At 40.4% G+C, this 25,113-nt stretch overlaps 2 protein-coding genes across 2 annotated transcripts in view; one reads left to right on the plus strand and one right to left on the minus strand.

Annotated features, from left to right (window-relative positions):
* The window catches only part of agbl4 (AGBL carboxypeptidase 4), a 259,679-nt gene that overhangs the window by 230,437 nt on the left and 4,129 nt on the right, over positions 1 to 25,113 (plus strand). The window contains exons 7-11 of the mRNA XM_061033500.1: positions 701 to 790; positions 1,978 to 2,092; positions 2,752 to 2,863; positions 15,813 to 15,965; positions 19,904 to 20,066. Of these exons, the coding sequence (XP_060889483.1) occupies positions 701 to 790; positions 1,978 to 2,092; positions 2,752 to 2,863; positions 15,813 to 15,965; positions 19,904 to 20,066 (633 nt within the window). The remainder of the gene's footprint in view (positions 1 to 700; positions 791 to 1,977; positions 2,093 to 2,751; positions 2,864 to 15,812; positions 15,966 to 19,903; positions 20,067 to 25,113) is intronic.
* hsh2d (hematopoietic SH2 domain containing) overlaps positions 1 to 25,113 on the minus strand; it is a 148,704-nt gene that overhangs the window by 30,096 nt on the left and 93,495 nt on the right. The window lies entirely within an intron of this gene.

The raw sequence follows: 25,113 nt of genomic DNA on the forward strand, positions 1-25,113 counted from the left end.
ATATCCACCCAAAATTAAATTAACCTCTTGCAATGAGAGGTTTATTGACTTTGAGAGTTAAAAGATTTCATGTTTTTGATCTGGGTTTCAAACACTCCTTAGTTCATCTCTAAAAGAATTGCCTTCATTTTATAAGCAAGCACATTTAAACTCCAGATCATTTATCTAATTGAAAAGTCAAAGCAGGGGAGGAGAGAATGGTCTAGCCAGAGAGAATTCTTCATTCAGACCTGAAGACTTCAATGAAAGAGGACTTCTATCGAGACTCACCTGTTGCTGCCTACTCCTGACCTCTGTAGATGTATAATTCACCTTGCCTGTTGAATATTCTGTGTGTGTGTGTGTGTGTGTGTGTGTGTGTGTGTGTGTGTGTGTGTGTGTGTGTGTGTGTGTGTGTGTGTGTGTGTGTGTGTGTGTGTGTGTGTGTGTGTGTGTGTGTGTGTGTGTGTGTGTGTGTGTGTGTGTGTTGGTTTGATGTTTGATTCATGTGTGTCTGGATGAAAATGGACAGCCAGGTCAGTGTGTGTTTTGACTAAGCCTTTAACACTGCACTGTAATGGGCAAAATTAGTTTCTAACTCTAATAATACTGAAATTATTTAGACTTTTGTAGATTGCAGTTTTTGGACTAGTGCACCTTTGTGGATAGGCAATAAAATCGTTTCCTTCAGTTGACACACTGTCGTTGTCTTGCTTTACAGACCTTCCAAGTCCAGAGAGGGGGAAGAAGCTGGTCTTTCTTACATCTCGAGTTCATCCTGGAGAGTCTCCTGCCTCCTTTATCTGTCAAGGTAACATTTGAATGTTAGTTTGATTCCTTTGTTCTATTCAGATGAAGCGCCACTGGTCGGATCATGTTTGGTTTTGTACACCAATACCTGTCTGAGTTCATTGTCTGTTACTTTGATCTGTAGCAGAGGCTAAGATCCTGATTTTAGGCCCTAGTATGGGTCGAGTGTCAAAGCTCCTAAATTTTCTACATTTCCACAGTTTGAGTGCAGGCTTACTGATAAAGGTTCCAAAAATGGAAACATTCTCTACATATATGAGCTCTGAAACTGTATCTGAGGGTCCTTCATGCTACAGGAATAGATACAAGAAGCTGTTGTTTTGTACAATAACGCTGGAAATACAATCTAAGGATATCACTGGGTTGCACAGTCTTTGCTCCTGAGCTCCACTGACTCAAAACTAATAAAACAGCTTGAAAAACAAGGAACCTTTGGGAAATTGTCTCCTTGTGCAGTGCAACAAGCTAAGAGACAGTTTTAGAAAGGTTTAATGACTCTGTACTCTCTTCCTCCTTTTCAGACTGAGGTCAGTGAGCAGGTTTGCGTCTTCTGGGTCCAGCTTCCTTGTTTATGGGAGAAGGAAAGGGCTAGGAGGAAAACTGGGATGAAGGCCATGGCTTTACATTAACTGTTGGCCCCTGTCCACTATTTTGATTCAGAAACAGACGAGGCGAAGTCTATTAAAATAGGTGAAGAGATGGCTTGATGTGAAGATGAGGTGTAGGTAGTGGGGTGAAGAAAAAAAAACGATTTATCTTCCTGTCTAACTATTTATTTATTTGTCTATCTAATCTATCTGTGGTATCCGTCTATTTGAATGTGTGTGTTTTAGTGTGTGTGCATCATCATGAATCAGATGAGTTGGCTCCTCGCCCGCCGTGTGCTGTCTGTTTTTCCAGCGCCGTCTGCTCCATTCCATTTGTATCGATTTAGGCTTGACGTCTCCTATTCCTCCCCAGATCCTGACGATGCCCCTCGCTGTCCTTCCCTCTCCTTTTGTTTCTCAAAACTCAATTAACTGCCAACCCGTCTTCGCTTTTCTTTTCAAGTCTATTTCTCTCTCTCTCTCTCTCTCTCTCTCTCGCTCTCTCTCTCTCTCTCTCTCTCTCTCTGTGTGTGTGTGTGTGTGTGTGTGTGTGTGTTGCCATGTTGAATCTGAATGTATGTCTGTGTTTTGTGTTTGGCAGGTGTGATTGACTTCCTTGTGAGCCAGCATCCTGTGGCTCAGATCCTAAGAGATCATGTGATCTTCAAGGTTGTCCCCATGCTTAATCCCGATGGAGTCTACCTGGGCAACTACAGGTACACAAACACACATCTTTTTAATTCTTCATTTGAATGCATCGCTACATTACAATGAATTCGCACATTACATGCTTTTACATCCTGCTACACGAGATTATATCCTCTTAACTCCACCTTTAGGGAGCTTAATGAATTCATATAGCTCACAGCAGTGCATTTGTTGGAAGATAGTGTTTGGCTGTAGGGCTGTTTCGCTCTGTGCCAGTCTGTGTCCAGCCTCTCCTCCGCTCTGTCTTTAACACTATTGCTGCAGCTCTGTGGGCATCCTCCTCTCCTCTTTTCTCTTTCCCTTCTTCATAATTGCCTTTTACTTAATAGACTCAGCCTCAGGAATACTAATGCATACTAAGATAAGCATCAGCTGCGTGCTCCAAGTGTGTTTGTGAGTGCCATCTAGTGATAACTCCTTGTCATTGCCTCCAAAAATAGTAGCAGGGGATTCTTGCTTCCCTACAGTGACAAGCTCTGTAATATCATTAACATAGAGGGAATTTTCATCATCTTCCTTTCACACTGAATGGTGCTGACTAGCATATGAACATTAGTGATTGTCCTCACCTACACATGCATACTTTATTAATACATGTGCATGCACTTTCTACCTCTCGCCCAATGTGTGTCTGTGTGTGGTTTTATGTGTGTTTTTGTGTATACAGGTGTTCTCTGATGGGCTTCGACCTGAATCGCCACTGGCAGGATCCCTCTCCATGGGCCCACCCAACGCTGCACGCTGTCAAACAACTCATAGTGCAGATGAGCCAAGACCCGGTGAGTGTGCAAGCACAAACATAAACACACACACACACACACACAAGCACACACTTCCTCCATACTATGCTCAACATTGCTTCACCACAGTGGTGTCCACTGGTCCCAAATAGAGTTTCCTGCCTCCCTGCTTGGTTCAGCATGTTCTTCCAATCTGTGTTTAGGGTGTGTGAGCACTGGGGAGCATGGAGAGGCAAGTCAGCAGCTCCAGAATGTCAGCTAGGCTCTCCTGGCCATTCAAAACACACCACTGAAGCAAATCTCTGTGCTTTCAGTCTCTTACTGTAACTTTTCCCTTCTCCAGTTTTAGTCTTTCAGACAGGAGAATGCTACACAGGCAGGCGAGGGATTTTTCTCTTTGTTCCTGATGTTAATTATAAGCAGAGCGGCAGGTTGGTGGGATTACTGAAGGTCAGTGAGTGTCCTGGGAATACTCTGCCCTTTTGTACACTCCTCTAATCCTGATAAGAGAGGGAGCAGGACGGGGCGGGATGCAGGGCAGGCCAGAGAAGGGGTGAGGCGCAGGGCTGGCATTGGGCAGATTAACCTTTTCCCCCGGCTCTGACATGCTGATCGATAGACTCTGTCATGGCAGGGTGATCCACTCATAGCTGTCATTCACACACACACACACACACACATACACAATCATACACATACAGCATCACTTGATGACAAAGCTGCCATTCTTCACAGCAGAAAAACAGGTGTAGTTGCAGAGCCTTTCTTATCATTTTCAAATGATAATGTTGTTTTTTTTGTTGAGTCCCTTTTAAATGATACTTATTTAGACTTAGGTCATCTTTGCTTTATCATTAGATTTTTTTATTTATTTAGGTGTTAAGGCTTTAACTTGGCTAACTGTTCCCCCCCTCACTATTATTCATGTAACTTACTGTTTATTTAACGATAAAGATGACTTTTATACAATTTATTTCTGCATGTTTATTCTGTGGTCAGAGGTAGTTTTATAAACCATTATTTATTTAATTTCCTCAGGGTTTATAATTTATGATTCATTCTAAAGTATTATAGTAGTTTTCTTCTATTATTGTTTTTTTTAAACCGAATCTGAGGACCTAATTTTGTTCTCGTTCATGTACTCAACTGCTTTGAAAAGACAATATCAACTCATTGATTACTTGAAAATCTATCAAACTGCATCAAGGGATAAGCATTCACAATAGCTGATGTGTCATCATCTGCACTTTTGAATATTTTTTAGTGGAATACACATGGAAATAATACCAGATTTAAACAGATATTGCTGTAGCCATATAAAAGTCCTTATTCCCCTGGCACCACAGTGACTTTTAGTTCTTTGTGTTGGTTAATACAGGTCCTAGACAATACAGCACTGGTCCAAATTGTTCTTATGTCCACTCATGCTGGTCAGACCCCTACCTCTCCTTCTCTGTTGATAACCATCCCACCACTAGTCCTCCTGCAGCCCCTCCTTCTCCCTGATGATTGCCTTCAGTCTTACAGAGTTAATTTGGAGGCTTGGGCAACCTCTCCTCTTCTGTCTCTCTCGCCACAGCCAGTTAATCCCATCTGACACACTACTCATGTCTGGGGCTCCCACATGCCAGTTTTAATGCCAACTCTGCAGCCAGGAGGCCCTGCGCTCCTGCCCTCCATTCATGCTCATCTCACACAGCGGGCACCCAGTCTAATGAGGCTACCAGGGTTGGAGGGCTCTGCTGGAGGACTCCATTAACAGGAGATCAGCAGCCACAGCACAACAGTTAGCTAAGCTAGCATGCGGCCAATTTACTAGCTGCTAACTCAGTGTGGTCATTTGTTTAAAAACCATAAAACTGAGATGAAAGTAAAATAGGAGACCATTTTAAATCTTTAGGTATTTTTTATACTTATTCATAATATTAATAATTAGTGTAAAAAATGGTAATTGATAATATCATCAATTTCACTTAAACTTAGCACGACTTAGTGATAAAGAGAAAATAAAACAAAGCTACTTACCTACATTGATTTTAGCCTGAACTATATGATTTTCTTTTTTCAAATTCGTCTTTAGGGATTAACAGTGTGGAGAGAAATGCCTGAACTGTATTGGGGGCACAAGCTGGCTAATATAGTTTTAAGGTGCCCTTTGTAGTTTTAATGTTACTGGCTGATGCTGCAACAGAACCAATACGGTAAAAGTTAATGTTGTTTGTTGGCTACAATAATACACTTACATACAACAATGCTTGACTTTTACAATTGATGAATTAATCAATTTTAGTGATCAATAATTCCTATCTTGCACTAATAACACAAAAACCTAAACTTTAGGTGGTAATAGTATTAGCATCACATCGTCTTTATGTTTCAGTACGCACAGTTTGAATTGATATGATACCTGTCAAGATTGATTAAACAGCTACAAAGAGAACTATACCCTGATATAAGTTAGCTCTCGGCCGTGAGCCTGCTTTTCTTGATATTCATGATATTAAAGGCAGTGTGATTGTACTCTGACATTTGGTCAGTGTTTTTGGTAGTTGTGTATAGTAGTACTGCATGTCACAGCACGAGAATGTATCAAATATTGTATAGTAGTCTTTAAGTGAATGATCCCATGTATTCACTATTCATTCACTATAAGATTAAAAAGACTAAAAACTCAACATCCTCATACAAGAGATGTTTGGTCTTTGAAATTCATTTCAAGCGCAACCTGATGATTTTGCAGATGATGCAGTGCTTATGAATTCAACTTGCACTGTAAATTGATGTCGGACCTTAATGTACCTAAATCTGAGCCAGACATCATGTCCTCATCGTGACTTCTTAAAACACTCACAGATCTATGAATAACACAAAATTCAAAGTCACACTGCCCACTGTTGCATTGTGGAGCTCATTCAGTTTGAAACCCCATCAACCATTACTGTGACAAAAACCTGATTGTCCATCATCGTGAATTCAGAGCCACTCTCTTTATGCTGGAAAAATAACTACCCTTTTCTGTTCAGACAATAACTTCCCAGACAAGTGGCATTTGAATCAAAGCTTGTAGCGGGAGCAATCTACTCTGCATTAGTATTGATGGTTGGAAACCTTTATTTGTAAAATATTTGTACATACATTTAGTGTTTAGATCATTTGTGTCCATGGTGTTTATGAAAAACTCTCTCCTGAACAAGAAATGATGTGAAAAAAATCAGAGACTTAAAGTCCCATCAGCCAGCTCACCTGGAAATGTTATATTAAAATATGATTACAGATTGTGCACAGTCACATTTTGACATCAAGGCTATAAATACATTACTCCTCATAACGTACTGTCTGCATAAAAATAGATTGGGGAATGATAACAAATATTCTTTCTTCAGGGGAAATAAAGCCAAATGGGAATATAAGGTAAAAGAGAGGTGCATGTAATCTGTATTATTCCAAAACTGAAAGTAGTCCCCAGCAAATGTCGTGTGCTGATAAAAAGAACATTAATCTAGAGCTAACATATGCATAATTTACACCTGTTTCAGTGATGAATGCATAAAAAAGATTGTACAGCCCCTTTTTTTAATAAAACTTTTAATTCGATAAGCACAAGTTAGAATCAGTGGGCTTGGTGTTGTGTTTCAAAAGTAGGCACATAGAAAGTATTTAGGGCAGACTAATGTACTGTTGGTTTCTGTCTTTTCAGAGGATTTGTTGACAAAAACAAATGTATGACCAAGTGCCAAGGTTATGCTTCCTGTATTTTTTCTAACACCAGGTGTATTTTATGTGTCTGTTTGAAGGGTTGTCACGTGTTTACCAGTAAAAGCAGAATGGTCTCGAAGGTTGCTGTTCTTTCACATCAGTTTTATATTTATTTATTATAAGGGTCACCACTCCTACTAATCTCACTGAGAATTAGAACCCACTGTTCAGCTCTGGGGAGCTTTCAGCTTCAGTTTGGCTAGTAGTCATTTTCTCAGATAAGTAGATTCCTTTTAATTTTTTAACTTTATTTTATTTTATTAAAAGTTCTTAGCAAAAAATCCTCTTAGATTACGATCACTCCTTAAAGTGTATTTTGACCCAAACTATTAACACCGTCGTAACTCTTTCAGACATAACGGTCCATCATCACTATTTACACTATTAGATATACTGGTTTTGTTTATCCTATTGAAACTATGAGCAGCGATAGAGGCCCACATCAGGAGGTCGCTTTAGTACATACCCGCATTTACGCTTACACATTCTTTTATATAGGACAAATTCATGTAAGCTTTTACCATTGTCAGGGTATGTGCTGTTTATGATAGTAAAAAAAGGTTTGTTGTCTGTCTTACTCTTTCCTCAGAAGATACAGGTGTTTTAGGAGTTAGTTGGTCAGTTGGATTTATCAGGTGACAAGACAGCGAGCCTAATTGGGATTAACTGTATACTGGTCGTGTAAGAGGACGATTATTTATTTTATAGAAACGAACGTGTGGCTCAAAGTTCAGTGAGAGTGTTTGTGCTTGTTCAAACTGTTCCATAAAACTCCATCATTTACCATCTGCAGCTGAATATTGGTCAGCAGGGAAAATGGCTGAAAGAGGCAATGATGCAAGGAGCTATAATCTGTTCCCAAGCTACCCTGTTGTTTGTTTTGAAAAGAGAGAAATCGAGAAGGAGAAAGAAAAAAAGGAAAAGAGACCCGCGAAACAAATGGACCCATCTTCTTCCTAAAGCGTTGTTTTTCCAGCTCATTTATCAAAAGCAGAAGAAGAATTCTTTTTGATTGGCTGATTACCAGGAGCATTCATCACCGGCCGACATATCCCCACCAATTCGACGCTGCCATTTTGGATAATTTGTTAAAGATGACATAGAGGTCATTGTTGCCTTGGCTTCTATTTGACCTTTTTAATATTAGAAAATGAATTTTCCATCTGAAACAAACGTGTATGGTCCTGTCACAGCACCTAGATATATTTTGCACCTTGAAATCCCCCTTAATGCCCTCCTTCTGTGACTCCACTACAGTTTGCTTCTCTTTCTCTGTGTCTTACTCTCTTTTCAACGGTCAGACTTACCTTTTTTTGCGCAAGTTTTATGTGTATCTCCATGTTTTTTTCCTCATGCTCTTTGTCTGCATCGTCATTTTGTGTTCTCAACCATTTCTGATCCATTTCTGAAATTTACAGCCAACATTTTCCCATCATCCCTGTCTTGTTTCATTCACTCAATTATCCACTCTTCTTGAACCAAATTAACTTATTTCACAAGACTTTTACTTCTCTTGATTTTTTACATCATTGATCAAATTTTATTTCACTACTTTCCCCTTGCTTCATCTTTTCAGTCTTTTCTTATCATCTCTTCTTGTCTGTATCTAGCCCCTCCCCTCTTCCCTCTCCTGTTCTCCTGGCAGACCTTCTCGACAGATGTGGCATCTTATGTTGCACTAACAGGCTGGAAGCGGAGGGCTGCCTGCGCCCGTTCAGGCTGATTACAAGTCACCTCTGTGTTCATAAACCGACAAATACCGCCATCAACTTGAGTGCAGAGTACTGACAGAGGGGTAGAGAGTAAGAGAGACAGAGTTTGCATCATTCACTCTTGTCCATGACACAGGTCATGCCTTCTGTCATGTTCTGTCATTGGTACATCATAAGAGGGTCACTGACCAGGTGACCCTGTGACTTGAATTGCCTTCTCTGACTAATGAAATGTTGATTGGAGTTTCACATCTTAGACGTGATGTCGCAGTTTATCTTTCTGTCCTTATTGTGTGGGTAAGTTTGAGTGTTTGATTATCACACAGTTCCACAAATTCACTCCGCTGGAATTGAGTAGGTTGCTCAAGGGCACCTCAAAATCATTGCATGGGTAATGAGATTTCAAGAATTGATCTTATTTAAGGTTGGAATTGACCACCTGATGAAGTCTGCCTTTAAGCTCTGAATTTCTTCACTGAAGTGATGTATATTAATTTTAAATATTTATTGAGTGTGTCATGTTGGTTTCTTCACTCTCACCTCCCTGAAACAAGAATACACGTTCAAAAGTGTAAAAGAGATTGATTAAACCGGTTAAACTGATATTTAGTTAGCTGCTAGCATGTCTATTACACCTACTTATTGTCATGCTGTATCTTAACCCAGTGTTATTATGATTAAGAGCCACTTCCACATGTAGAACATCTGCAGTGTTCATATTCCCTACTGAGGAAGAGTGAGTCCTGAAATCTTAGTTAAAACTTCACCAATACAAGTCAAAGAAAAAGACATTTCAGGTGTTATGCTTAGTAAATAATTTGTAATTTCATAAAGCCTTTATCTATAGCCTTTCTTTTGCTAGTCATGTATGGAAGTTATTGGCTAAAATGCATTAGGCTATGCTTAAATGTTATCTCACATTTTTACATTTTACATTATTATCCTAAAGTCTAACTACGTATGCTATATACTTGAACATAAGGCGATGCTGCCTCTGAATTTCCATATCTTCCACATGGATTGTCAATACCTAATTTTATTCTAGCTTGTAGCTTGGGACTTGCTGCTTTAATAAGTTGTAATTAAGTAAGTAAAGATGCGATTTCTCTTTACCTGCTTTGTATAAAAGAGAATTAGTTGGTTTCTGTACAAACCAGGAGACTTTTTCTCTAATAAGTTGGACCGACAACCTGACACTTAAGCAGTTGTATATCAGAGACGGTTAACAAACAAACACATCCCCAGTTTCAGACTTTAAATGAGAAACCTGATTTCAATTGTGTAAAATGAGTGATCAATTGTTTAAAAAGACTGAATTTTGCAGTGATACATCTGCTAATGTAAATATTCTAAACTAGTCTACATATGCCTGTGCAAAAACATAATGGTTAATAGGCATAGCAACAGTAACTAAGGGGATCTGGCTTTGTGAACAGCGTGCTGGCATCCCTCCAGTCAAAGGCCTGCTTTTCCAACATATAGAACATCACTGCCCACTTCAAAAACCAGCTGGATCCTGTTGAGAAAGCTGTCATTCCTCCCACAGGTAAAAAGGCAATATTTAAACGTTGGATAATATTCATTACATAATGAGCAAGTTCAACTTTCTTCTCTTGAACAAGCAGCAGTTTCCACTCTTTTTAAAAAGGTATGCTGCTGATGCTGAGAGCTTTATCCAGGAGCTTGTAATCCTGCTTCAATCAGCTCCTTTTTCCTTTCTGTGTAAAGATAAGCCCCACGTTTACAGCCCTCGCAGCACCCCCTGCACCTAGCTCTAATTAATATGCAGGAGATAAGTACTTGTCTGACAAAATTCATTCGTTTGACCTTCTAGGCTTTACACTAAACTGTTTGCGGCTGCTGCAAGTTCACCACAAGTTGAGAGTTCCCTGGAGTTTCTGAAGCGAGATGGGGCTTTTGTTTCTCTCTGAGAGGTTTAATTTGGACAGCTCACTCTCCCCTCTCTGTTTCCCTCTCTCACTCGCACAAATTGTCTTCTGACTTTCATTCGGCAGTCTCTGTTTCTTAATTGCCCTTAATTGCTTAATTACAATTTCAAATGAACAATTCTGGAGGTCAGAGTGGGTTGTTAATTGAAGCATCAATCACAGCACTGAGGCCTTCAGAACCATCTCAGTTTGATTGACAGGGCATTACGTGAGTTTTGTAGAGAGCCTGGACCTGACATTGTGGGGGCTGCATGCTGTTCCCACTGTTCCAGCTGCTTCTCTGCTGTCCTTCTCATGATGCTGGGAAGGAGAAACGTTGTGGGGAATCAGGACGGAAAAGACTCAATTGAACAGAATTTGGTTTGCGTCACCTTGCAATAAGCAAAAGGTGGCAGCTATAGGCCCCGCCTTCATTTGTGCCTATTTTTCTGTTTTTGTGTTGGTTTCATTATAATCGGCTTTCCTTTGACTCCAAATAGATACATTCATACACCAGGTGGCTTTTGAGACTCCACTTGTGAATGTGATATACTTTAGTCTCCTTTGATCTTATAAACTATCATCTAATGTTGCAGCATGCAATGATCATATTACACCAGGTGCTTCTAACTTAAGCCTAATTTATACCTCTGTGTCAAATCTACACTACAACATAGTGGCCACTGGCCTATGCCATAGCTACGCCATAGTGGTCTACGCCATAGCTACCACCACATAGGCTACTTGTCTGTCGGTGTGTCTGCGTTGGTCTGCAATACTCCACCTACCAACGCTAGTTGGCAGTGTGTTTGTTTGTGTACAAAAACAATGGCTACTGGAACTGCGAGTACTACGTTGGCGTTTGAGCTGGGGGAACTTTTTGTACTTGTTGGGCCACTGAGAGACATGGACATGCACTTCCTTATTTTAGCAAGTCAGCATGTAGATTTGACAAATTGGTTCGTCGTCAGCAGCCTTTTTATCCCACACTAGATTGCACACCATATGTCTGTAGCCAATCACAGGGCTTGCTGTCTGTGTTGTTTTGAAGTTTCAGAAGTATACCCAAGTGTGACCATAGATTGCCCCTTAATGGTTTTATTTCATTTTTTGATCCACATTTTGGGTATTTTTCAACCAATTAGATTTACTTTGTAAAAAAAAATTTGAGTTTGGACCTCAAACGGTACAAAACAGGTGATAGAACAAAGAGACGAACAAAAAACATTGGTTAAAAACAACTTGTAAGACTTTTTGACACTATTGTCCCAGACACACATTTGCGACCCACTGAAAACTCCTCTGCGACCACCTTTCGTGTCCCCACCCACTAGTTGAGAACCACTGTACTAGAGTGTTAATTGCTCCTGTGTAAGAAAATCAAAAACTGTTCTAAATACTGTATAAAAGAACAATTGATTTCTACCATTTAAACTGTTTTTCACGTTTGGTTTGAAAGCTCTACTCACCTGCATTGACCTCAAACACACCAAGTATTTCCTGCTATCATAGATTCTTTACTGGGTCGAAGCCAGCAAAGCCTGTAGCCAACTTCACAAAGTCTTGTGTGTATTTTATTTTCAATTATCACATATCAATGAAGAAGCTTCTTGTTCTCTTTTAGAATCATTAGTTTTCTGACTTAACAAAGTAAAACTCAACATGAAGAGATCCAATTCATTTTCATAGTAGTTTTTTATTGGGATAATAAAGATCTGTTGCTTTACTTATGCAGCACTTTTTGCTCACATTTTTTCAATTCATCCAGCGCTACACCCCCCCCACTTGGGGGGGAGAGACCCAGGTGATTATTAGTCTGGTTTTCCTTGTTTAGACCCCGGCTGGCTGGGTGGAACTCCTTCCACCCGCCTGCCTCTGTCTAGTCGAACTGGATTTACCTCACTCCTCTCCTCCCTCAATTTCTGTACTCCCCCTCCTCTCTTTCCCCATGTGGTGACCCCCTCTTTCTTTCCGTTTCCCCAACCTTTTTGTCTCTTTAAATATTTCTCCCTCTGCTCTGCTGGCTGCTTTTTTTTAATCCCTCTTTTTTCGTTTATGTTTTCTGTTGTTTCTCTCTCTCTTTCTCCCTTTCTTTCACTGTCCTCTCCAACCCCCACCCTCGCCCCTCCTCCCCACCTTCTCCTGCTGCTGCTTCTCTCCTCTGGGGCTCCATCCATCAGGTTGTCGGGGGCTGCTAGCGGCTGACTCCAAGCCACCATATTTCACCGCCAGCCAGCCAAGCAGCTGACAGCACAGCCACTGCCAGGAAATTGCTTTGGCTGTGAGCGGAATTTCAAACACGGGCACACTGCGTCGCCTGGGCCGCCCAAGCACCACTTCCCTCTCTCTCTCTCTCTTTCTTCCCCCTCCCTCTCTCCTGTCAATCTCTCTACACACATCTCTATGCCTCTCCATATCTCTTTTTGTCTTCCTCTATGTTTTCTCTTTCTCTGTTTGTCTTTATGTACTTATTTCCTCTCTTTCTCTTTCTCACCCTCACATCTCTGTATGTTGTTCTGTTTGCTCTCGCCTGGCCCTCTGTCTCTCCATACACCCTCATGCAGAAACCCATATCCATCGTTTTTTTCTTTGTCTTTTGTCTGTCTTTGTTTTTCCCTATCTCTCTGCTCTCTCTCTCCTTCACCTTCAACCCGCACTATCTCTCCCTCTCATTTTTCCATCCTCTCATTCTTCCCCTCCTTTTCCTCTACTTTACGACCCAAAGGGAACAAGGTGTGGGGCTGAATTTGTAATGAGAGAGGGAAAGGGAGGGAGATAATGATGAGAAAGAAGAAAAGGGGGAAGGATCAAACCAGAAGGAAAAGAATGGAGCTGTAAGATAGAGAGAGTAGGGGTGGGTGATGGTGGTGCTGCTCCTGAGTTACGGGTCAGAAGGTGTATGAGTGTGTTCATATGTTTGTGTGTAAGAACAGGATTCAGACCGTTGAAGTGAGGACTTTTTTGCCCAGTGAGGTCATTTCTGCTGGTCTTTAGGTCCTGTCTGGTTAAGGTTTAAAGAACAGGTTTAAATAATATCCCAGCTTTATTGTCTGAGACTGGACTGTTAGAAATAGCATGATCATAGATCTAATTAAAATCTCAGCTGTCTCAGCTCCCATTCTAATCAAAAAGTCAATTCAATGGACCAAATACATAACACATTTTAACAAAGATAATAGGCATGGGGCAAAATATATATAAGGCTAAATATATTTGTCCTGATTTGTATAGTAGATTTAAAAAAAAGCATGATAAAAAGACAGCAGCATAGTGTCGGACAGCATTGAAAAAAACCCTGAATCCTGTTGAATAGATACATTAATGGAGCACTTTACCTTTTAGGGGCATTTATATCCTTCAGTTAATCCGGTATAGTAATGTATATGAATGTATCGCAATATATCGATTATTGAAGAATCACTGTAACAGGTATTATCATTATCCTGAGCCACATATTGCGTATCGCTTTGTAATCTCATGACATTTATCTCATAACTCTCATATCGTCTCATGTTGTATCGCTTTGTATTGTATCGTCAGTTACCTGCACTCACCCTCCCCTATAGATAACACTATTGTGAAAGAAAGTCCCCACTGTGCCTACTGAATGGCTTATGATTTAATAAAACTCCCAGAAATCTCAGACGAGTCAAAAGTCATATCCACCTTGTGACAACAATCATTTCACTTTTTTACTGTTCCATTCAACTGTTTTCATGAACTTTTTGATCCTTTTTCTGTGGTTCAGTTTATGATAAACCTTCAATCTATGGGATGTTCCTAATTTATTTCAAAATACAAGCAGGTTTGTATCCAAACAGGAAGTGACATAACCTTAGCCTAAGACTAAAAAAATTCCAAATAAAAGCACAAAACAAAATGCAAAATAATGGAATTGCAAACATGCAATTATAAATCTGATTCATTAAGATTCACTTTTTTTAAATTAGCAATTAAACTAAATTTATCATTAATTTATTGCTTGACAGCCTTAGTGAAATAAAAAAAATAAGAAATTAAACAACATATACACAGTTGGATATCAGTCTGCACTTTTAGAAAGTTAGTCCCCATTTGATTGCAAAAAAAAGGTAAGGAATAAAAATAAATCTCAGTCCTCTTGATGCATATTCTGACATAACGTTCTCAGATAATGCTTTATTATGGAATTGTTAGCGTATGCTAGCTGAAAACACTCTTAGCACAGAGCTACATTAGATTGTGTATTGAGTTCCATGTCATCCAAACACGCTTCCACAAGAACATGCATTTTTGGGGATTTTACTTTCATGATTAAGATGTCAAAATCTCTCAAACTGTAGATCTTCATCGCCATTGAATACCTGACATATGTGCTACAGTACATAACAAATAAATATCAATTATTTACCCTTTTTAACTTCAACAATAAGATCTTTTTCGAGCCAAAAGATTACTTTAGTTCACAGCACGCAAGACATTGTGTAACTTCCCTGTGCACGTGTTTTATGAAATACAGTAGATGCAAAGTATGTATTTACAATTTAAAATATATTTTAAAAAATGTTTTGAAACTAAGTTCCAGCTCTGACAAGGCATATAGGGTGGCACTTGGGCACCCCTCTGGACACACCTATGTAGGACCATCATAATGCTGCATCTAGACATGCAATGGTCAGGGCTTTCAGGGCGTTTGTGGATGAAGAAAAAAAACAACATTCATATTTGTGCCATGAGATTAAAGTCTGTTTGTGTGTGTGTGTGTGTGTGTGTGCGCGCGCGCGTGTGCGTGTGCATGTGTGTTTTATAAAATGCATTTTACACAGTGTATAGTTGATAGAAAACATATTACACGCTGAATATGAAGTCAGTATTAACTTGATTAGTAAGTATGTGGTTTGTGATAAATCTGTGACGTCCACATGAGAGTGCGTGTGTGTCTTTACACCACATTCATCTCTGCTACCCATCGATGTATGACCTGTAGATGTGCCCTTCGGAGCCTTCAGTAGGGCACGCTGATTGAAGTTAATGTGTGGATGGTTGACTCCTTTCAGGCAGTCTACACTGTCTGAGGGTTTACAGTCATCCAATTGATGAAGCATCTCACCTGCAGTCTCATTAAAGCAAGGAAATTCCTTCTCTAAAGGGAAGATTCCACCATATTTTATGTGGATGTCCAATCGTTGTTGTTTGCTTGGAGTTAAATGAAGCAAACAATTCCATAGCTCTTGCTCTATTGACCAAAAAAGAACTACCAGGATGCATTGTGCAGCTGTAGCCTCACCCTTTGTCAGCCAAAACATTGTGAGTGTCCTCTTCTATGAAGTCCTCTGTATGTCCATGTTAATGCTGTTAATGTAGCATAGTGTTAGAGATAGGATGCAATTCAAGCAAAAGATGTAAACTTAAAACTCATGCTGAAATAGACATAGATATAGTTGAAAATCAGTTTAATATCTGAAGGGAATCTGCCGTGAACTGTTGAGCACACTGTCAGAAACATGTTTCATCTTTCTCAAACCCGCTGTTATTTATCTCTTGTTTGTGTCCCTCTGTTTCTCTGTCCCTCTGTTCCCTTTCATTGCCTCCTTCCCTCTTTTCCACCATCAGAGAGTCAGTTTGGAGTTCTACATTGATGTTCATGCCCACTCCACCATGCTGAATGGCTTCATGTACGGCAATGTGTTCGAGGATGAGGAGCGCGTCCAGAGACAGGCTGTCTTCCCGAGGCTGCTGTGCCAAAATGCACCAGACTTCTCTTTTGTAAGTCACACAAACAGACATACACACACACAAGCACACCAGGGAGGAGGGTTTAGGAACAGAATTTCTCCTAAATCAGGTTGCTGGCTTGGGAAAAAACATGAAATAGTTATTTTTAATAACTACCGTGAGATGATCTTTAGGAAGGCACTTAATGCCACCTGCTGCACTCTTTTTGGCACACACCTGAAATATAGTTGCACCACGCACCTCGAGGAACCCAGGAGTAATTGTGTGTATCTACATGGAATTATGTTTAGGCTGCATATAATAAACAATATATTCGTTCACTTAGGTTAAATGACTTGACACATTTTGCACTCAAACACACACACACACACACACACACACACACACACACACACACACACACACACACACACACACACACACACACACACACACACCAGACACATATGCAAACACACACACATAAATACACACTTACAAAAACACACTCACAAGGAGACAATCAGACCAAATAGATCAAGAAACTAGGGACAGGCAAAAAAATAATACTCATGAAATATGCAACAAACAAAGTATGAAGAAGGCTCCAGCTTTTAAATCTTCAGTAGGAAACTTTATCAGAAAATGTGCAGGTCTAAGAAGATGCCCAGATCAGAGATTAAGTATAAAAAAACGTTTTCCAGGACCACTTTACATAACTTTGAATAGAAATAAAAATCAATACAGTGCATATGTGCAGGACAAAAACTTAACACAATGTGTGGGCCATGATACAGCAATAACATATTTAAGTATACTAGGATATCTTGTTTGAGCTGTTCTGGTGTCCTTTTAACATTCTCTCTTTAGAAATCTAAAACTGTGTTTATTTGGACAGGACTATGTAGACTAAGCACAGCGAGGAGGGGAAAGCAAAGTGGAGATTTAAGTATTAAAAATAAACGGAGGAAGGAAGCAAGATCATTTGGGAGAAAACCTCCATTTACTGCGTATCCTAATAAGAGCCTTTCATTCAGGTACATTATCCACCAAACCGTTTCCTCTCGGTCCTCTGACACTCCTTCTGACCTTCGTCTTCTCTGTGACGCTGACATTTCATAGCAGAGCCACTTACACACATCATAAAGAATAACCTTTATTGCCCATTGACACTCAGTGCCAACTTGGATGCAGGGACAGGCAGACAGGCAGATGTTCGCACACACATCTATTGAAATGTCACTGATTGCCACTGTCTATACAGTATGCAGTGTTATGAAGGACAAGTAAAAACGCTATTTCAGGAGAATTTATCTCTCTCTCTTACTGTATTGCTTGTGTGACAGCTGGCCCAGGGGTCATCTCCCTCTCTGTGCTTTTGTCCCTCTGCCCATTCAGCACTACCTAAAGCCCAATGCAGCTTGCAGCAGCAGCAGCACAGCACAATCACGGCAAACTCCCACTGGTGGCCGCCAAGTCTGCATTTCAGCATGGCAACTCTCACTGCAGCAGAGTGGAGTGACAGTGAATTGAAACTTTTTTTCCACACTCTTCCCCAGACAGCACCATAGTTGTATAGTATAGCTGACACGCTGAAACCCAAAATAGCCTGGATGTTTTTTTTTTTCTTCCCTGCTATGCTATAGCCATTTGCAGCCAATCCTTGTAATGACTTTGTATGAAGTGAATCTGTTTAAATAATCTGCTGTAACCTTCATCATCCTTGTCCTGGATTCTAGAGAGACTTAGCAATGCAAGTTCCAAAGAAACAAATCAGCATTTACAATGATGAATCATGTGAGCCAATATTGGCAGTTGCTGTTTTGTTTGTCATCGATCAATAAGATAATATTGTCAAATTGCTATTCATTGTCAGTAAAAATAATCACGATATTAAAGGTTAAGAGCTAGAAATTAATTGTTTAATTGATATCAATGAAGGTAGTTATACGCATGCCACGTACTGTAGGTGCAGGGCAGTGCAAAAACAGCAAACTGAGGAAGAAGATAGGCCCGCACACTTGCTCAAATGCCACAAAAAAAAGTTTTTATTAATCACAACGTTTCGACCTCTGGTCCACTCAAGAAGCGAGGTCCCTCACTCCACTCCTTCAACAACTCCCCATTGACATCACCTAGTAGAAAACAGTCCCCTGTCATCCAAAACTTGACTGCTACCTGTTGAGGAAATTACTAAGACTTGACTTCACACAATAATGATTCAGTTGACTCAGATGGCTTAAGTTGAAGAAAGTTTATATGTAAGATGAATACTCATGAGAAGACATGGATCAACAGCAAACATGTGAACTTGTGTCTTGCTTAACCAAATCTGCCCAACCCTCCACTAAGGCTTTGCATATATATAAAAAGTTACAACCATCCATCCATCAAATATCTATCCCACTTTTCCCCGTTGGGGTCATGGGAGGCTGGAGCTGATCCCAGCTGCGAGAGGTGGGGTACATTCTGGTCTGTTCGACCAGTCAATCACAGGGCTGACATATAGAGACAGACAACCAGCCACACTCACATTCACACCTACGGGCAATTTAGAGTCATCAGTTAACCTAACGAGCATGTCTTTGTACTGTGGGGAGAAGCCGGAGTACCCGGAGAGAACCTACGCATGCAGGAGAGAACCTCCACACAGAGAGGCCCTGTCCATTGTGATCATTGTATTAAGAACGTCTTAAAATGTTGTAGACATTTCAGGTTTGGTTTTAGATTGGTTTTATTCTTATCTCAGAGAGATCAGTCTGCATGGAAAAGGAAATTATAAATCAACTTCTGTACCACTAATATAAAGAGTTCCACAGGGGTCTGTTCTTGGACCCTTACTGTTTTCAATTTAGCCATAATGTTAGCTGTATTATTAAAAACCACAATATGAAATACAATTTATCTGCCTATGACACAGTTAAACAACCTCCACACATGCATTGCAGACATAAAAAACTGGATGGCAACACATTTTCATCAATTAAACTCACAAAAATCTGATATTATTATCAAAGGCCAGACTTAAAGCAAAATATTATTTTTTCCCATCTTGGTCCCCTTCTATTTACCATCAGTCAATCCTGTAAAAAAACTAGGTTATTTGGGTTTTATGAATATGTGTTATGTTTTATAGTATTTTATCAACTGTTGCTTATTACCTTTTTAGTTGTATGTAATATACTTTGTACCATAATGTAGAACAAAAGTGCTTTATAAATAAAGGTATAATAATAATAATGATGCAATGCAATGCAATGATGCTGTTTAGAGCTGAGAGAGTTGACCAAATCAGTATAATTGTGGACCTAAGATCCAAAACAATGAGCTTAAAGATCCTAAAACACTGAAGGGTTCAGGATACATGCCAAGTCTTTTGGATCATTCTTGGTGTGTGTCCCCCTACATACTGTAGATTACTTATTGTCATTAAAATTATTGTAATTATCAAATAATGTAGCTGATGAAATCTTGCCATCACTACTTTTGAAAAGATTCAGCAGGGAATTGGCAGTTTGGCTATCAGACTAGTCGTTTTGTAACTCTGCGGAAGTTAGCACAACCCTAGTGTACCCTTTCACAGTGATGTGTAAGTTGGCACACCCAAAAGGATATTTACTCGCTGTATGTTTCTTCCTCTTTTGAGTGTATTTTGTGTAATATTGTGTCCGTCAAGGGCTGAAGAAATCAAGATGTGATAAAAGCTCTTTTTAAGGGATTAAAAACATTTTATTTGGAAAAGTTTCTACTTTAGTTCTGCGTAAAGTAGCTTTTCAGGATTCTATAGAGCTATTTAGGGATTTAGTATTTTATAGTTAGGGCTAATGATTCCAAAGGAAACTCTCCAGTCTCCAGGGTCTTCTTTAAAGATGCTCAAACAGGGTGTGAAGATGGCTGACACTAAAACTTGAACCCTTACCATCTTAGAGAAGTTGCATCTATCCTACCTTTAATCCAATTGATGTTATTTTCCTTATTTTTTCCTCTAGTCTAACACCTCCTTTAACCGTGATGTTGTGAAGGCCGGTACGGGAAGACGGTTCCTTGGTGGTCTCCTTGACGACACGTCCTACTGCTACACTCTGGAGGTGTCCTTCTACAGTTACATGACAGCCGGCAGCACGGCCCCTGTACCCTACACTGAGGAGACATGTATCCTTCAACGTATGAAATCTCTTTGTCTGCATATTCATGAGTTTGTTCATTAGGGAAACGAAAGAGTTAAGGGTGCAGAGAGCAGAAGTTATATTTTATTTCCCTTTACTTCTCCTCTATCCTTATTTCAAACACAATCACACACACGCTCTGTTTATGCAGGAAGAAACTCTCTCCAGAGTAATCATTTTAGCATTTGTTTTCTTGGCTGCGTGTGTGTGTATGCGTAGTTGTAAATGTGTGTGTCTTGTCATGTGTGTGCAGTAAAAAAACATGTTGCTCTTTTGTTGCCTCTTGTTGCGACAGATGTGCAGTGACAGAACAGGGATGTGATAGCTACATCTATTGATTTCATTTACAAAGAAGAGAGGGGAAAAAGGCTTGTTTGTGTGCACAGTTGTGGCTTTGATTGAGATAAACAATGAAACAATGGTACAAAAATAACTCCTGTCGACTACACACACACACACACACACACACACACACACACCGGGAGCACACACATACATTTCGTTGAGGTCCCAGATGCCTTAATGGAGCCAGATGTGGGGAAGTTTTTCCTTCAGCTGACCTTCTCAGGGCTGAAGAGCTCATGAGAGCCGGCCGATGGCGGACTGATCTTACCGATAGAGTGAGTGAGAAGAGGGAGAAAGAGAGATTTAGAGAGGGCGATAAGGACACTACACATGAGAAGTATGTGCTCCCCTACACATGATCTGCAGGTGGAGGGGAGGGTGGGTATAGATGTAGCCCTAGTGCCCTCTAGTGCTAAAAGATGGCACAGTCTGACACCTCTTGCCCACTTGAAAAGTTTGTAACACTACGAGTCTACGCGCTTTTGGTTGTTGGAAACATGTAAAGAAAGTGATACAAAACATGTATTATCGGAATAATGAGGCTTGGGGAAAACAAAGCAGGCCGTGTGCCTTTTCAGTATCAGCATCAATGTAACCCTCCTCATTAAAAAAAAAACACAGGCTCTTGTATTAAAGTTGTGACACCCCAGATAGAAATACAGCCATTTGCACAGGGAGCAACAAAAGCTACAAATAGTAAACCAGATTGAACAGACAGGTGAACAAACAGAACATAACAAATTCTGCTTGGTCTAGAGAGCAAGAGGAGAAATGAAAGCGTTGGTGTGTTTGCAGAGAGGACTGTTTCCTGAAGGTCAAAATCTCAGCCTTACTTGCTTGATCTTTTTTTTGTTTTCCCAAAGTGTGTGTGTTTGTTGGAGGGGGAGGTGTACAAGAAGGCGGGGCTCCACAGGGTGGGCTTGCAGCACAGGGACCTGGTGTAGAGTGAAGATTGGGGTCAGGCAGGTTGAAGGAACCGACCATGTCGCTTTATACGCCCCAGTAGTCAGCTTGATGGAGCGTGCAAATCATCAACAGAGACCTTTAGCATCTCAGCAACCCCCCTCCACCTTTTTCACCTGATGCACGCACACACACATACAGAGGCACACGCATACAGTCCTCTAATCTAATACATGACAAATGAATAATAACCTGAACCCCCGACTCTTAGCGCCTTCCAAACATGCGGCCCTTTACCCTTTTATCTTTTCCGACTCTCCCTCCCTGCTGATGTGACTCGTAGACACCAAAAATTGAAATCTTAACCTCTCTCACATCTGAGACTTTTGTCACAGTTTGAAGGTGTTCAAAAATGTGTCTGTATTTGTTTTCTGTTCGTTCTTGTCCTCTTTCTCTCGTATCCTCGTCTGTCCTCTGCAACGTCCTTTCCTCTCATCTCGTCACCCAGAACATAACAGCTCATTATATCATTTAGTCAAGCTGAGAATCCTCTTCTCTGTAACAGCAGGGACAACCTCCATCATGTGTCTGTCTTTTCTTTGTCCTCTAGTCATTAAATACATGTGTGTGTGGTTCGTGTGTGTGTGTGTGTGTGTGTGTGTGTGTCTGTGTGCGTGTGTGTGTGTCTTAATCCACATGTGCATGTACCTTCACCTACATGTATATTCCTATATGCTGTTCAGAGAGGTAAAATCTATTCACACTAACAACCCATCTCCCTGAACTGTGATTAAACATTTTGTCCTGTTATATTCCTCCAGTTTTTCTTCTCATTTTCACTTTCCCTCAGTGTTTTGTGACAGGCCTTCCGGTTCAGACTGTCAAGCTAAAACCGGAAAAGTGAAAAGATGAAGGTAGAGAAAATCTGGGAGCAAGTTCAACACTCAGCTTGACGCTTCCTATTGTGTCTGTGTTTGATATGAGTGTTTATGTGAGCTTTTAGGGTCTACTTGGATAGTAGGTGTGTGTTTGTATGTGTGTGTGCTTTTTGTGTAATGGAGAAACGGTACTCTCTAGGACTTTGAGGAATTATTCGAAACCATGAAAAGCCATTCAGACTGTAACAGTTCCTAGAATGATTTTCTGCTCATTTTTCCTGAGTAGAGTAGAGCAGTTGCTTTTTTCCCCTTTAATAGCACCAATGTGCTGATCGTCCAAACTTACTTTGTGACAAAGACCTTCTATTTTTTTTCCCTGCACATTTACATTTTCAATCAGCAAAGTACATGCAAAGATTTTAACATATATTTTCATTCAAATACTCGACATTTGTCTTGTTCTTCCTTTTTTGATTATCCATGTTTGTGCAAAGTTGGCCATCTCCAAGGTACAATAATTGTTTGACTCATGCAGATGACTTTGGCTGTTCTAAAAAAAAACCACACCTTTTCTACATGTGATGTCTGTCTGCCGAAGCATCAACACCATGAATACCAGAGCTGCCAGTAAACACAGTGTGCATCACTGAACTTGACACCCAATGGACAGACTAAGGAAGTATGCAAATAAAAAATATGCTTCACTACCACACATCATACACATCATATCACACTGACATGCACGAATGGATAAGTGTTCCCAGACACACAGACACAAACATTTATACACAGAGTCAATTACACAGATATAAGTGCTAAGCTCAGATGATCATGCATCCTCACATGATGACTGAGATGGACACCCAAACAAACAAATAAACATATACATACCAAGTGTTGATGTAGATTTTGTGGATGGTGATCAAGTTGATTTAATTTAATTAAATGTATTTGTATTTAATAATGTTACAATTCATTTAGCAGATGCTTTTATCCAAAGCGACGTACATCAGAGAGTAAGTACAACACTAATCCATTTATATACCGCAACCAAAGCAGCGGGAGCAATTCAGGGTTGAGTGTCTTGCCCAAGGACACATCGGACATGTTGCTTAGCTGGGGATTGAACCCTTGACCTTCTGGTTGAGGTTGACGACTCTACCAACTGAGCCACAGCCGCAGCCAAGAATAATATGCTGCTGATGTTCATGGAGCTTTCACACTTGCAATACCGAGAGTAGCATCAGTGGAAGTTAAATGAAAGTAGTGAAATAAGCCTAAGTTTCACCTAAAGTAAAGCCATTGAGCCATGACAATGACACTCTCGATTCTCTTGGAAGAAACTCTCAAATGAACACAATGATCTCAAACCACTTCACCACAGTGTGCAGCTGTTTTTACTGAGAATCATCTTTTCTTGGTTTGTTTTAATTTTTGTATCTCCACATCAATTTGAATAAGGGAAACTTTACCATTTTGAAAATTAATAACTTCAAGGTTAGTCACCTTTTTTAAAAACTTTATACACAAAGCCTAGTCTTTCCAAACAGTGGAACACTTGAAAGGAAACATTAAAACTGGACATAAAGTGCCATACATTGATCCATGCTAATGAATCAGGAGCTTTTCTTTCACTTATTTGAATGAATTATTCAAGTTTCAGAGCTTGTCTTTTGGCAGTGACAGGTCCTTCTGTCAGGGATTTAAATCAGCCCTTGTTTGTCCCTTTGGAATACAGGACGTGAGGTCTTTGAGTCAGTTGAATCGCCATTGGGGACAAAAATGTCCCTTTTCTGTATTGCTGTTGTTGACTAGCCCCTTAATTAGCATTGATAATTAGTTCTCAACGTGTCAGTGCAGTGACAGGTCCTGTCAGTGCCCCATATTGATGACTTGAATGTCCCCTTGCTTATCTCCTTGTTAACTCCCATCCGATCAGGGCAGCATTCTCCGCATGTCTTGTCCATTTTACCACTCGGGGCCTTGTTGTCTGATTGTCACCTTGTCTGTCTGTCTGCCAGGACCAGGCACGAGGGATGTATGGGTGAAAGCTGCTAAATGCCGTGCTGACAGTAAACAGCTGCAGTAAACAAGTAATGACCCCCCCTTCCCCTTTGTGTCGTGTATCCAGAATCTCATCAGAGCCTAAGCTGGTGTGCCCTTGAGACATGACAATGACCTGCTATTGATCAGACACAACTGCTAGGTGTACAGAGAATGTTAAAGAATACACCTCTAAACACCTCAGCGACAAATAAGCAAGTTGCTGACGGGCTTTGTTGTGTTGAGTTGGCCCTAACACCCTGTTCACCTCTCCAAAAAACGGATGATGGTAACACAATTATAATGATAATGCTTTGAGATCTAGTTAAGATGATGATACAGTTTGATAAAAAAAAAAAGTATGGCCTAAATGTGGGTCTTTGTGTGGACAGAGGCTGTCTGTACAGTATGTGTACTTAAGCACATGAAGTTTTTCCAAATATTTCCACTTTCACTCTGTAACCCAATCTTCCTCCTCCGACTGTTTCTTGGCTCTTGCACACATCGTTTCCTGATGCAGCAGAAGCTTTGTTCCAGAGCCTACGGTTTCCCCCGGCAACAGGCCAGACAGCAGTCAGGGCATCCTCTGCGTCTCTGACCATTTGCCCTGTGGATGAAGTTCTCCTTCAGAATCTGACCGTCCATCACAACACCTCCTGTAATAGACGGTGAGTCGTGACAAGCCAAGCTGAGAGGCCATCTGCGCGCAGTGAGGTCGGTGAGATATTTTTGTCGCTGAGCGTGCCCAGCCAAAGAGCTCAGGTTTGGCAGTGTGCTTTGCTGATGAAAGAGAACTGAGGAAAACACCCAAAACTTTCCAGAGGTTAGAATGAAGACATCAAGGATACATGGGAAGTGTATTTG

The sequence above is a fragment of the Labrus mixtus genome, chromosome 3, assembly GCF_963584025.1.
Source record: "Labrus mixtus chromosome 3, fLabMix1.1, whole genome shotgun sequence".
Lineage (NCBI taxonomy): Eukaryota > Metazoa > Chordata > Actinopteri > Labriformes > Labridae > Labrus > Labrus mixtus.